The 14,991-nt window shown below is 43.8% G+C and overlaps 1 protein-coding gene and 1 non-coding gene across 3 annotated transcripts in view; one reads left to right on the forward strand and one right to left on the reverse strand.

Moving 5' to 3' along the window:
• The first annotated feature begins 630 nt into the window (after positions 1-630).
• Positions 631-14,991, forward strand: part of DENND5B (DENN domain containing 5B) — a 213,430-nt gene continuing 199,069 nt past the window's right edge. Inside the window, exon 1 of one of the 2 annotated variants that reach the window (XM_032646315.1) lies at positions 631-907. In XM_032646315.1, coding sequence (XP_032502206.1) covers positions 781-907 — 127 coding nt within the window. In that variant the 5' untranslated portion in view covers positions 631-780. The remainder of the gene's footprint in view (positions 908-14,991) is intronic. The other variant, XM_032646314.1, reaches the window with a different exon arrangement.
• Positions 8,312-8,418, reverse strand: LOC116761443. The gene has a single exon (XR_004352010.1). It is a non-coding gene; the product is annotated as a U6 spliceosomal RNA (small nuclear RNA).

Genomic DNA, 14,991 nt, shown 5'->3' on the forward strand with positions numbered 1-14,991 from the left:
TCAGGGCTGGGAGAAGGATTCAAAGACTAGGATCTTAAAATGAGATTGGAATCTGCACTTGTCACAGTTTAAAACATGTTGATGGTCCAGATAGTTGTGGGAAATGATTTCAGAGCGCCGTTAACCTTTCCCAAAGCTGCATTTCTTTTTTTAAAAACTCAGGATAGGTAGCATCCCGTTTAGAAGGCATAATCCTGCTCTGCGGCTTTGCCTCTTGCGGGCAGGAGGAGGCCAGGAGCCGCGTGTGTGGGGTCGCCCCCGCGCCGCAGCCCCGGCCGGCGGGCGGGCACGAATCCCGCCAGCCCTGGGCTCTCCCTCCGAGCCCGCTGCACGCGCGCGCACACACACGGCCGAAACGCGCGCTCCCGCCCCTCGCGAGCGCGCCCTCCTCTCCGCGCCCCCGCCCCACGCGCCGATCCTCCGCGCCCTCGCGCTCCCACAGCCCGAGCGCCGGCTCAGCTGACCCGCGGGCGCCAGACACCGTGGCTCCCAGCTCGCGAGGGCAGCTGCGGCGGCGCGGGCCTCTCACGGCGACACCCCCCCCCGCGCGCCCCTCCCCCACCCCGCACCGGGATCCGGACCGACTGCGCGCGAGCTCGCGGCCCCTTCCCCGGCGCTGAGCGTGGAGCGAAGCTGCGGTGACGAGCGGCGGCTGCGCGGCCATGGGCGCGCCCGGGTCGCCCTAGGGCGGGCGCGCGGAGACCAAAGCCCGAGCGGCAGTCTCGGCCGCGAGCCCTCTCGGGAGGCGGCGGCGGCGGCAGCAGGAGCAGCGCAGCCGGGATGAGCGGGAGCGGCGCGGCGCCTGGCCCGGGCTCGGGCTCCTCCCCGGCCGCCTGCCGTTTCGCGCACTACTTCGTGCTGTGCGGGATCGACGCGGACAGCGGCCTGGAGCCCGACGAGCTGGCGGGTAAGGCCGGGCTGCGGTGGCGCGGGGGTCCCTTCAGGGACGCGGGGGGTGCTGCGGGGACGCTTGGGAGGCGGCGTGCGGGCTCCAGACAAAGTCAGCTCACGGCGGCGCCCGCTCTCTGGCCGGCCGGGCTCTCGGGCGGCGATTAATGACATTGTTATTTATTCCGCGTGCAGGGTGCGCTGCTGAGCCCGCGGGCGCCCGCCGGGGGCTTTTGCCTGACGGGCGCGGGGTTAGGAATAATGGGTGCGGGGGCAGTGTCGGGGTCGGCCCGGAGGGCACGGCCCCAGCCTGGCGCGCCAGCCCCTTCGCCCGCAGCTGCCCGCGGAGGCGGCCGGTGAGTCACCGGGCGCATTAACTCCAGGCCTCTCTGTGCTCCTGCGGCTCCCGCCCCCTACCCTCCACCCTCCGCCCCGGCTGCGAAGTTTCAGCCTCGGCACGTGACGTGGCGCCCCGGCCCCCTCGGGGAGGGGAGTTGGAGGCCGCGGGGTTCGCGCCCACCCAGGTGGCGGTGGCCCGTGGGGCGAGCACCGGGCGGGAGGCTGGTTGTACTTCATCCCTGACTGTTCCCGGTCTGCGCCGCCTCACGCCCCGGGTTCTGCGATGACCGTCGAGTCACCTTTTGGAATCCTGTCGGTTTGGCAGTGTCACCGGAGCTGGCGACGATCTTTGAACGCTCGGGTCCCGGCACGATGCTTTGTTGACACCGCTTATACTGTTCTGAGTTTAAGTAGTTGGATATTTCCCCTCAGTTGGGTACACCGAGTGTTGCCGCCTGGGTTTTCCTGGAGGGGCATTGGCCCGTCCTCTTGACTCATTTGGTGGCGCAGTGCAGGGCTGAGCTGGGGAACCGACGCTGGGAAGGGGGGCTGTTAAAGGATGGTGATGGAGGGGCCGGGGGTGAGTGCACAGTGTCTGGAGGAGGCCGGGGAGAAAAGGCTGATTTCATTTTTCATGCCTGTTTCTTTCTGCTTGCCTTCTTGGGAAATGAATCTGGATTTTTTTTTTTTTAAATGGGTGAGATAAGTGACATCTACCGCTTGAACTTTATCTGTGTCAGTGTTAAACACTTAGGTCATAGCCTTTCAGAGCAGCTTCTTTTGGACATAGCATTCTTGATTGCACCAGTGTGTATTTTTCTTTTCCTTTTTGGAGGGGCGGACTGGGAAGAATGTATTAAATAATAAACAATAGTAAACAAAACTGTTCAGCCTTAAGATACAATACCCAAGTGACCTCTTAACCTAAGTGAATATCTTAAGTCGGTTTCACAGCAAAACATTTTCAACAAAAACTATGTCTAATTTTACTTAATTTTATTTTTTGAAAAGAGAGAGGAGTACCAGGTTTTCTCTATGTGTAATTATATATTCATGTTGTTTCTTCAATTAAGATTTCATGTACATATTAAGAATGGCTTTGTTAAGGGTTATGGAGTTAGAAAAAAATGTTTGCAGAGGAATTTGGAGAGATTCCTCTTTTGGGATTGGTGAAGGGATTATTTTATGTTTCTAGAATCCCTTTTCCCCTAAACATCTCCCTAAGCATTTGTGGCACTGAGGCTCTTGGAGACCTTCTGTCAGTGGCGACTGATGACTGGAAAAAGCCTGTATTTTTTTCTTCATCAAGTCTGTATGCCTAGTAAAGCTAAAACAACACCTGTAAGTGTGGCCTGGGACTCTTCAGGCATAGTGCAAATGGCTTTAACAAAATTAAACAGTAAAAAAACTTTTAATGCTTTTTTTTAAGGCACAAACTGGCTTCTCCTTTTGCAGTACTATGGGTGAGTGTGGGTGTTGTTTGAGATTTCTGCCCCTCAGAATACTTGGTGTTTTGAGGTAACAATTTTGTCTGATAATATTTTCATTCGTTCATTCAGCAAATAGTTTTGAAAGCCTTTAGGTGTAGATTGTGTTCTAGGCCCTGGGCTCAGCTGTAATCAAAGCAGTCAAAAAATTCCTGCCATCATAGAACTTACATTCTAGCATGACGAAATAATAAAAATATAGTTTGTCAGAGGTTAATAAGTGCTATGAGGAAAAATAAAGCAGGGAAATGATGGTAGGGCAGTGCCAGCAGAATGGTGAGACTTGTGGGGTCGTAACGATTTTAAATAAGATGGTTAGGGAAGGCCTCACTGATAAGGTGATATTTGAACAGAACCCTAAAGGAGGTGAGGAAGCAAGCCATGTGGATTGTCTCAGGGAACAGCATTATAGGCAGAGGAAATAGCACGTGCAAAGACCTGAGGTGGAAGGGTGCCTAGTTTTGCAGGTAACAGCAAGGAGGCCAGTGTGGTTGATACTGAGTAAGAGGGAGGATAGTAGATACGATCATTGAGAAGGGGTAGGGGAGATTCTGTAGGGCCTCATAGACAGACTTCTACTCTGAGGTGGAAAACCATCTCACTGGGTTTTGAGCAGTGTAATGAGACCTGATGTACCTTCTGAAAAGATGGCTGTGGCTGCCATGTTGACTAGAGTATATCAGGGGCAAGGATAGAGATGGACCAGTTAGGAGGCTCTTTTTCACTGTTGGAGGTGAGAGTTGTTGGTGGCTTGGACCAGGGCAGTAGCCATGAAGTGGTTAGAAGCTGGATATATTTTGAAGGGAGAGTCAGCAGGACTTGCTGATGAATTGAGTATGGTATTCATACTCAAAGAAAGTGATCAGAGATGACGCCAGGGTTTTCTGCCTAAGCAATTATAAGCACCTTTATTTACTAAAATTGGAAGACTGATGGAGAAGCTGGCTGGAGAAGATTAGTTTAGCTTTGGACATGTTAAGTTTGAGGTTCCCGTTAGACATTCAAATGGAGATACCAAGTAGGCAGGACATCTTTCAGGGGTCTGAATTTATTTTAGATATGAATCGAAAGCCATGAAATTGGGTGACATCACCCAGGGAGTGGGTGTAGATAGAAAAGAGGATTGAGTCCTGGAGACATTCCAACATTCAGAGGTGAGAAGGATGAGGGGAAAACAACCAAGGAGGTTAAGAAATGTGACCAGTGAAGGGCTTCCCTGGTGGCGCAGTGGTTGAGAGTCTGCCTGCTGATGCAGGGGACATGGGTTCGTGCCCTGGTCCACGAAGATCCCACATACCGCGGAGCGGCCGGGCCCGTGAGCCATGGCCGCTGAGCCTGCACGTTCGGAGCCTGTGCTCTACAACGGGAGAGGCCACAGCAGTGAGAGGCCCCCCCCTACCCCCGCCAAAAAAAAAAAGAAATGTGACCAGTGAGAGGAGAGGAAACAAGAGAATGTAGTATCATGTTCCAGCTAACAGTCTTCTTAACTGTTTCCACAGAGTTACATTTAAGGATCAGGAAACAAGGCCAGTGAGTTAGGCAAATTAGTCAGAAGGTTGTTTCTGTTTTGCTGCATTAATTTCAAAGTTAATGATAGTTAAGTTTCTATTTTACTTTTCTGGAGCTGATCCATTTTTATCACACTGTTTCTTAGCAAGTTGTCACCCTGCCTGTAGAAGATCTTAATTGACTTCTATTAAACGTAAATTCTACCAATTGCTTTATAGACTTTTTCTTAACATATGCATATTCCTAGAACTCACACTGTGCAGGTGGTGGGACATTGTTATCAAATGAAGGACACAAACCATATGATGAAGTAACAATTAAATAGACTGAGACTTTATGAGAAATGAGACCTTGACACTCCTCCAGTAAGGTGCTGCTTTACCAACAATGGAAAAGACTTCTTTCATCTCAAATAGGTCTTTTAACAGCAGAAGATAATTTAAATATATATAAATTTAAAATATTTTAAAATGGAAGACTTAGAAATTTTACGGAGATGTCTCTCTCTATATGTATACTGTTACAGCAGTATTGCCTATTGTCCTTTCTCTACCATGCCTTAGCTGTTGTGCTTCTCCTACTCACTGTATGTTTTCAAGATGTACTTTATCCATAAACAAAATTGCCCCTTAAATGTTAAAGCAGAAATGTTTAAATTTCTCTTAATGTTAAAGAAAAAGTTTCAAACTGATTCTTTATTGCATAAAGAAGAAAGGGGCTGTAAATAGAAGTCACTGGAATTAGTTGATGTGAAGGGAAGAAGGTGTCATTTTGAAATTTTCTTTTATGTCTCTCATTTCCTCTAATACCTAGCTGTAGGAATTTATGTGGCTTGATTTACAGCACAGATCTTTCAGGCAATGGAAAAGTGAAGGATGTGGGGCTTCCATGGTGGTGCTGTGGTTAAGAATCTGCCTGCCAGTGCAGGGGACACAGGTTTGAGCCCTGATCTGGGAAGATCCCACATGCTGCGGAGCAACTAAGCCCGTGCGCCACAACTACTGAGCCTGTGCTCTAGAGCCCACGAGCCACAACTACTGAAGCCTGTGTGCCTAGAGCCCGTGCTTGGCAAAAAGAGAAGCCACCGTAATGAGAAGCCTGCGCGCTGCAACAAAGAGTAGCCCCTGCTCGCCACAACTAGAGAAAGCCCGTGAGCAGCAACGAAGACCCAACGCAGCCAAAAACAGACAAATAAATAAATAAATTTAAAAAAAAAACAAACAAAAAGAAAGAAAAATGAAGGATGTAATTAGACCTTTATTTAAGTAACATAAATATGTGAACCCCCAAGAAGGAAAAGCCTTTGCCTCTCTCTTTCATAGTACCTTATACATAGTACATAGTGTTTAATAAGACTTACACATGAGTCTACAAATTGTGTGGTGACCAGAATATTCTTAAAGCTTTCCCATGGTAGCTTGGATTCAGTACTGCTGATAGATATGGAAGTCTGATGGGTGAGCACTGCCACAGACCTTTGTTTAGAGATCTTCCTTGGTGCCTCCAGCTGTTTATTTTTAGCCTTGGTGTCTTGGCTCTGGTTTGCAGAAGAGCTTAGAGGCAGTGGAGACCATGGTCTAAATTCAAATATAAAATTTAGTTGAGACTGACGATATCATGCCACAGTAGTGCTGGAAAGGACCTTAGACATCATTTAGAGTGAAGAAAGCAAGGCTGAGTTTAAGATCTTAGAGATCACATTTGACCAGTGCACGCACCAGACTAAAGCCTGTTTTTTGGGGTTTTTTTTTGCCTTGTCTCGCGGCTTGTGGGATCTTAGTTCCCTGACCAGGGATGGAATCTGGGGTCTCGGCAGTGAGAGCGCTGAATGAGTCCTAACCACTGGACTGCCACGGAATTCCCAAGCCTGTTTGTTCTAATACACAAAGCTCCATAGTTATTTAAGCTCAGAAAAAAGATGAGGTTTACTCAAATTCAGCAAGCATTTCAGGATTGCCCTTAATCCAGACTGAATGTCAATAGTCAAGACTGTGCTAAAGTCTTTTAAAAACTGCCTCCAGGTGTACGGGCGTGGGTGGGGTAGGAGCTTCCTTCATCTGACTACATTGGCGGTGCCTCAATTGTTAGCCTTGTGGACATCCCTGGCCCGCAATAGATTATGTTTGGGAGTTTGGAAGGTCTGACCTGGTAACTGGGAGGCTGGGGAAGGAATAATACAAGGATCAAGTTCCATTCTAATGGAGCCAAAGAAGATTCAAGGTCTGGTTGCTGTGGTATAGTGATAACTTGATTTTAAAAATCCACTGGGAGGGACTTCCCTCGTGGTCCAGTGGTTAAGACTACGCACTCCCAATGCAGGGGGCCTGGGTTCTATCCCTGGTCAGGGAACCAGATCCCACATGCCACAACTAAGAGCCCACATGCTGCAACTAAAAGGTCCCGCGTGCTGCAACTAAGACCTGGCGCAGCCAAATAAATAAATATTAAAAAAAAAAAAAGTTAAAAAAAATCCACTGGAAATAAAACTCTTCATGGTGAAATTGGCCCAGCAGTGAGAGCAGCTAAGTCCCTGTGGTAACCCTAGGGCTCAGGCACCTGCTGCATTGGTTAATGCAGGACCTTCCAGCATAGGGAGCTCAGAAGACCAGAGAAGACAAGATGGATAGGGAGAGGGGAGGAGGGAGGGGCATAAGTGTCTCTGGAGGAGGAGAAAATAGTAAGAGAAAGGGGAAGAAAGGGGATGGGAAGAGAAAAAGAAGGCTGGAGGAGGGCAAGTACATAATATCCACTGCTAAGGAGTTGAGACATACTGTTCTGAAATTCCTGAGTATATCCTTTTGTTTGCATTTCCACTTCTGGTCACAGACACTCTTGGAGTAATAGAAGTTAGTCATAATTTCCATGGAACTCCATATGGAAGAAAACATTTTCTTCTATAATTTGGTAGAGGGTAGAGGTAGTTCCTACATAAGGTACTTTAGTCAACTATACTTCAATTAAAAAAAAAAAGTACTTTAGGAAACAAGTATTATATGTCCAGATCCTTAACAGTTTTGATTAATAATGACCTAAATTTTGTTTTTGGTAAAGCTATAACTACTATTATGCTTTGGATTAATTATTCAATTTTTAAAAAATAAATTTATTTATTTTATTTATTTATTTTCGGCTGCGTTGGTCCTTCGTTGCTGTGCGTGGGCTTTCTCTAGTTGTGGTGAGCGGGGGCTACTCTTCATTGCTGTGCATGGACTTCTCATTGCGGTGGCTTCTCTCTTTGTGGAGCATGGGCTCTAGGCGTGCGGGCTTCAGTAGTTGTGGCACGCAGGCTCAGTAGTTGTGGCTCACGGGCTCTAGAGCACAGGCTCAGTAGTTGTGGTGCATGGGCTTAGTTGCTCCATGGCATGTGGGATCTTCCCAGACCAGGGATTGAACCTGTGTCCCCTGCATTGGCAGGCAGATTCTCAACCACTGCACCACCTGGGAAGCCCCTAATTATTCAATGTTAAGTGCTTACAGTGTGCCAGGTTGAGGAGTATATAGGTGACAGTCACTGTTCTGAAAGAATCTACAATGAAATAGCAATAATAAAATAACTAACATTTATTTAGTACTTTCCACATGCCAAGCACTGGCATAATACTTCATGATTATTACCTCATTTAATCCTGACAACAGCCTTAGGAAGTGGCACTATTTTCTCTATTTTCCAGTACTTTACCTAACTTCATATAAGAAGTGAGAAACCTGGATTAAAATCTGACATGACCCATCCATGCTCATAACCACTACATTTGCTGCCTCCTTAGTAACATATACTGTATCACACAGATTATAAAATCTACCAGTACTCTTCATGGATAACCTTATAATCAAATGAGATTATTTTTTAAACTCCTCTGTAGAGGAATGATATTAAGAGGGAGAAGACTGGTCTTTATGATCTTTAAGACCTGACTTGGCTTGTCTCTTCTTAAAGGTGGCACTGCATGCATTCTATCATTCATTTATTAAAAAAAAAAAAGAATATATATTTGATTTACTTTTGTTCTTTTTTTGTGGTATTAAATTTTTTAAATATCTTTATTGGAGTATAATTGCATTACAATGTTAGTTAGTTTCTGCTGTACCAAAATATGGAATGCTTCACGACTTTGCATGTCCTCCTTGCGCAGGGGCCATGCTAATCTTCTCTGTATTGTTCCAATTTTAGTATACGTGCTGCCTAAGTGAGCACTACTTTTGTTTTTATTAATGTATATTTATAAAGATAAGATATTATATAGGTATAAGGCATTTACTGCATAAATAAAAATACCACTTTCAAAAAATTTTTAAACCATTTCATTCTTCTTACTGGGTTTTATACCTATCTTTTCTTAGCATAAATTACTTGTCCTTAGGTAAGTTTATAGTTTTTAAGAGGAATGTTGGTTGCTTGTGAAACCATGGCTTGCGTGGCTGTCAGTACAGTTGTTAAAGCTGGATGCACAGTCAGAAGCTGAGAGTCCCATCCTGGGCCTGTTACATAGGACAGCTGTGGGCCTCAAGTGTTTTTTTGTTTTTTTTGAATTTTATTTTATTTATTTTTTTATACAGCAGGTTCTTATTAGTCATCCATTCTATACACATCAGTGTATACATGTCATTCCCAGTCTTTAATTTTTGCCAGTTTGATTACTATGTGTCTCGGCGTGTTTCTCCTTGGGTTTATCCTGTATGGGACTTGCTGTGCTTGCTGGACTTGGGAGGCTCTTTCCTTTCCCATGTTAGGGAAGTTTTCGACTATAATCTCTTCAAATATTTTATTGGGTCCTTTCTCTCTCTCTTCTCCTTCTGGAACCCCTATAATGCGAATGTTGTTGTGTTTAATGTTGTCCCAGAGGTCTTTTAGGCTGTCTTCATTTCTTTTCATTCTTTTTTCTTTATTCTGTTACACAGCAGTGAATTCCACCATTCTGTCTTCCAGGTCACTTATCCGTTCTTCTGCCTCAGTTATTCTGCTATTGATTCCTTCTAGTGTAGTTTTCATTTCAGTTATTGTGTTGTTCATCTCTGTTTGTTCTTTAATTTTTCTAGGTCTTTGTTAAACATTTCTTGCATCTTCTCGATCTTTGCCTCCATTCTTTTGCCAAGGTCCTGGATCATCTCCACTATCATTATTCTGAATTCTTTTTCTGGAAGGTTTCCTATCTCCACCTCATTTAGTTGTTTTTCTGGGGTTTTATCTTGTTCCTTCATCTGGTACATAGTCCGCTGCCTTTTCATCTTGTCTGTCTTTCTGTGGATGTGGTTTTTGTTCCACAGGCTGAAGGATTGTAGTTCTTCTTGCTTCTGCTGTCTGCCCTCTGGTGGATGAGGCTATCTAAGAGGCTTGTGCAAGTTTCCTGATGGGTGGGACTTGTCTCAAGTGTTTTTATCTGTCTTGAAGGGGTTAAGTGAGATTATTGACTTCTGAACTTACCACTCCTGTCTTCTATGGGCCTGAAATTATTTTTGAATGAAAAACTAAGTATATAAGTTTTTTAAAAGATTAATCCTAAATGACATAGAACATGAAGACTGAATATACCCCATATTTCACATGAGGACTGATGGAGTAATTATAATTTCATCCACGAGGAATGGAAAAAAATAAGTTAGTCTATGCAATGCCCTTTACAGGAAAGGTGCAATTTTTAATAAGCTTTTTGAAATATTAGTATCAGTTCATGGGCTCTCAGTTGTTATCTGCATGGACTCTTAGAACCCCAGAGACCCCTGTTTGAAATGACTATATTATATAATCTCTAGAAGTCTATATTCTAGCATTATGGATGATACTGCCAGTTCTCCACAAAATAGCCAGTGGGATCTGAGAATAATTTTTTCCACTTAAAATTCTTCAATAGATTCCTTTGTATTCAAATTCTTTAATGGTATCTTAGTTTGTTCAGGCTGCTATAACAGAATACCATATACTGGGTGGCTTATAAACAGCAGGAATTTATTTCTCACAGTTCTGGAGGTTGGGAAGTCTGAGATGAAGGTGCCGGCAGATCGGCTGTCTAGTGAGGGCCCACTTCGTGGTTCATAGATGGCTGTCTTATATGAAAGGGGTGAGGTTGCTGTCTGATATATTGCTTACAAGAATATGTATGAATCCCATTCATGAAGGTTCCACTCTTATGACCTAAGCACATCCCAAAGGCCCTACCTCCAATGGTATTCATCACATTGGGGGTTAAATTTCACCATAGGAATTTTGGCGGGGGACACAAATATTCAGTCTGTTCACCCTGGTTGGCAAAGCTGTTAATGATCTGCTTTCTGCCTGCCTTTCCAACCTTCTCAGATTGGATCACTCTTTCCTGCTACATTGGTTTTCTTGCAGGTTCTTAAACACAGCAAGCTTCTTTTTTTTTAATTTTAATTTGTGTATTTTATTTATTTATTTTTGGCTGTGTTGGGTCTTCGTTGCTGCATGTGGGCTTTCTCTAGTTGAGGCAGGTGGGGGCTACTTTTGGTTGTGGTGCGTGGGCTTCTCACTGTGGTGGCTTCTCTTGTTGCGGAGCACGGCCTCTAGAGCGCAGACTCAGTAGTTGTGGCTCATGGTCTCTAGAGAGCGCAGGCTCAGTAGTTGTGGCGCACGGGCTTAGTTGCTCCGCGGCATGTGGGATCTTCCCAGACCAGGGCTCGAACCCGTGTCGCCTGCATTGACAGGCAGATTCTTAACCACTGCACCACCAGGGAAGCCCCAGCAAGCTTCTTATCTCATGGCCTGTTCATCTTCTGTTCTTTCACTAGATCCTCTTCCCCTAGACCAGCATCGTCCATTGTAAATATAATGTGAGACACTTTTGTAGTTTTAAATTTTCTAGTAGCCACATTTAGAAAGGTAAAAAGAGACAGGTGATATTAATTTTATTTATATGTCTAGGAGATTATTTCAACATATAATCAATGTAAAAATTATTCATGAGATATTTTACGTTCTTTTTTTCTTACTAAATCTTCAAAATGCAGTGTGTATTTTACGCTTTCAGCACATCTCAATTTGGACTAGGCACATTTCAAGTGTTTAGTAGCCACATGTGGGCGGTGGCCACCCTTTGGGCAGTGCAGCCCTACATCTTTGCAAGAGTGGCTTCTTCTCGTCATTCAGGTCTTTGCACAAGTGTTACCTCCTCAGAGCAGCCTTCCAAGACCATCCTGTATAAGATAGTATCCTTCCTCTCCCTGCCTGCCCCACCCTGCAGTCGCCCTGCTGTATTTCCCTCACACTTATTACCACAGCACTTATTAGTACCGGACAATATATTGTGAATGCTTTTGCTTGCTTTTACTATTTATTTTTATTTATTTGTTTGTTTATTTTTGGCTGCATTGGGTCTTTGTTGCTGCACGTGGGCCTTCTCTAGTTGTGGCGAGCGGGGGCTACTCTTCATGGGCTTCTCATTGCGGTGGCTTCCCTTGTTGTTGTGGAGCACGGGCTCTAGGTGCATGGGCTTCAGTAGTTGTGGCTCACAGGCTCTAGAGCGCAGGCTCAGTAGTTGTGGTGCACGGGCTTAGTTGCTCCTCGGCATGTGGGATCTTCCTGGACCAGGGCTCGAACCCATGTCCTCTGCATTGGCAGGCGGATTCTCAACCACTGTGCCACCAGGGAAGCCCTGCTTTTACTTTTTAATGTCAATCTCCCCCATTAGATTGTCGGCTCCTAGAGGGCAGGACCTTGTCCCTCTTGTTTAGTATTGTATACCCTTTGACTAAAATAGTGCCTAGCCCATTATAGGGACTCAGATTGTTTGAATAAATGAATGAGATAACTTGAGATGGACAAATATAGAACTTTTCCTTTTGTTACCAACAATAAAAGTTAGTATATTTGGTTTTTTTGTGGGTTTTTTAACCTCTAAAATGGACTAGAGTTTTTTTTTAAATGGGAAGCTTGTAATTGATTAAAAAAAACCAAGAGAGTGGATGAATGGTTAATTTTTTAAAAGGTGTATGTCAGCTTTGTGGAAAGCTACTAAAATTTCTTATGTTTATAATATTTATTAGCCTAATCCTTCCCTCTTGAAATAAGCTATGATAAATAGATAAATAAAATTAATAAACTTTTTTTTAAACACTAGTTTTATGCAAGCAAGCATGCATATACCAGAAATGCTTTGATTTTTTTTTTTTTAAGCAAACAACATGTCTTACTTATTTATGAACTAGTGCCAAATTATGAGCACATAAATGGTGGGTAGTGTTTATGAAATTTCAGAAAGTGTCTGTACAAACGAGCACTGGTAGCTTCAGTTGTGTCTTTAGAGGAATACCTTAGGAAATTGCATTCAGTTTCCTTCTTCGTGGGCATCCACATCAGTTTTGGGCCTGATCAGCCTGGACAGTTCTCTTCTATAAAGTTTAATCCTTTGTATTTTTTTTTCCATTTATACTCTGTCTTTTTTTTTTTTTTTTTTTTTTTTGCCGTATGCGGGCCTCTCACTGCTGTGGCCTCTCCCATGGCGGAGCACAGGCTCCGGACGCGTAGGCCCAGCGGCCATGGCTCACGGGCCCCGCGGCTCTGCGGCGTGTGGGATCTTCCCGGACCGGGGCACGAACCTGTGTCCCCTGCATCGGCAGGCGGACCCTCAACCACTGCGCCACCAGGGAAGCCCCTATACTATACTCTGTCTTTATAGTACCTTGTATAATGTTCTGTTCTGCCTAAGGCTTGACTTTTTAAGATGGCACCATTTAATAACCTAGAGATTCCAAAAATTTTCAGTATGAGGCTGTCTTCTACATTACTTTTCAAACAGAATGCAAGGATATCTGTCTTAGTGTGAGGAGGGTAAGAACTGAGAATTCTGGGAATAAAAATGGAAGTATTTTATGCACTGCTGAGACAGCACTTCATGAGCCTAGAAGAACATGAAACAGTTGCTTTACCCTTCATTCCTGTACCTTTCCCAAGAATCCATGATTTTTACTAACTTTATTCTAAATTAAATATTGTGACATTTTAATTAGTGGATTTCTTAAGTTAATGCCTTTTACCTTGTATAAAATGTATACAAGTTATACATATATATAATGTATATAAATAAAAAATATATTTCTTATATATAAAATGTATAAAACTTGTATACATCACTGGTACAGAAAGTTAATTTTGAAATAACTCTTTCTTTAAATGAACTTTCAAAGATACGTGCTAGCACTATTAAGTCAGAAGTAGTTCCAGGAAATCACCTTTATATGATGAAGCTGTGAAAATAGTTAACATTTATTGGGCCATGAACTGTGGTTGGTTTATAAACATTGTCTTTAATCCTCACAATAACTCGAAGGTATTACTATCATCACTTTACAGGCGAGGAGGCTGAGGTTTGGTGAGTTGTTGCCCAAAGTCACAGAGACAATAAAGGCCAAAGCTGGAATTGCATCCTGGTGACCCTCTTCCACTGTGCCCTGCTGCCCCTCCAAGTCTTCCAGACCAGCTGTCCTCAACTGCTGGGTGGTGACATATTACCGTGCCTGGCAGTTGTGAGTTGGGTCACAAGTAATTATTAATAATAGTTGAAACACTGAGGTTGTAAATGGTATGTATTTTTAAATAAGTGGGATGAATTCAAGGTCTTCCCTCTAATGATGTCACTCTCACTTACATTCCTATGTGCTTTTATTGAGTGGAAGAGAAAGAGGTGGCATTACATGCACCATACCAGCAATTGTGAATAGCCCCATACATGATGGGAAATCTATCTTGTTAATGCTACTGCCAAGCTAGTTATTGATGAGCTGTGAATAGTTTTCATATATTCATGTTCTCTTAGGAATACCACTGCAAAAGTAGTCTATTTGCTTCCCTTCCCTGTATATTTTTTTAAAAATTTGTTCATAGTCCAAGGACACACATGGGAGTATGTTTTTCAACACTTAACACTGATCTAGATTGTTTCTAGATACTTTTCTCAATTATAAAATATGACAGTGATTTGCAATGAGCTTTTAAACTCTAGAATACAATAAAAATATGAGGTAGAATTATAATTTTAGAGTTGTAGAATTTTTAAAGTTCAACCTTGCTGTGGACTAGTAGTCTGAATCCTTAGATACAGCTTGTAGACCTCTAGGTTTTAAACTGTGAAACCCAGTTTAAAGATATTTTAAATAGTTTGTTTTCTATATCCCAGAGGCCTTGTGATGTAAATCCACCTGTTTTGCATAATTGTCTCCTGCCCTGGCCTAGAGAATCCAGGTTTCTGCTTTGAAGATCATGTTTTCTTGCCTTCCCTGTCTCCCTCTTTTCTAGTACAACACACTCCCAATTTTAACACAGAAAATTATTCTATAGTTTGAGGAAACATTCATGTAGAAGTGATATCTAAATTAAGTTTCCAGTAGTCAGCATGCCACAAGTTTGCTCATAGACCAGGCTTTTGTACTTTTTTTTTTCCCCCTAATCCCTTCTTCAAAGATCACCCTTATTTTCATCTTAGTCCTCTTAAAACCACAACCTGCTCTTTTCTTTTTTCTATAACAACGTGGAGAAGGGGAAATAATTTTTTGGCGAAAATTTTCACTGTCATTAACATCTCATAGTGAAGAAATTGAGGTCTCATGAATCCTCCAGTTACCTTCATCCCCAGCACAAACAGGGAGGAGGTTTGTTTGTTTTTTGGGCTGCGCTGCGGCTCGTGGGGTCTTTGTTCCCTGGCCAGAGATCGAACCTGGGCCCCAGCAGTGAAAGCCCCGGGTCCTAACCACTGGATCACCAGGGATTTCCCAGGGAGGAGTTTCTAATTTAATTTTTTTTAATGAATGCATGCACGCA

This window comes from Phocoena sinus, chromosome 10, assembly GCF_008692025.1.
Source record: "Phocoena sinus isolate mPhoSin1 chromosome 10, mPhoSin1.pri, whole genome shotgun sequence".
In the NCBI taxonomy this organism is placed as follows: Eukaryota; Metazoa; Chordata; class Mammalia; order Artiodactyla; family Phocoenidae; genus Phocoena; species Phocoena sinus.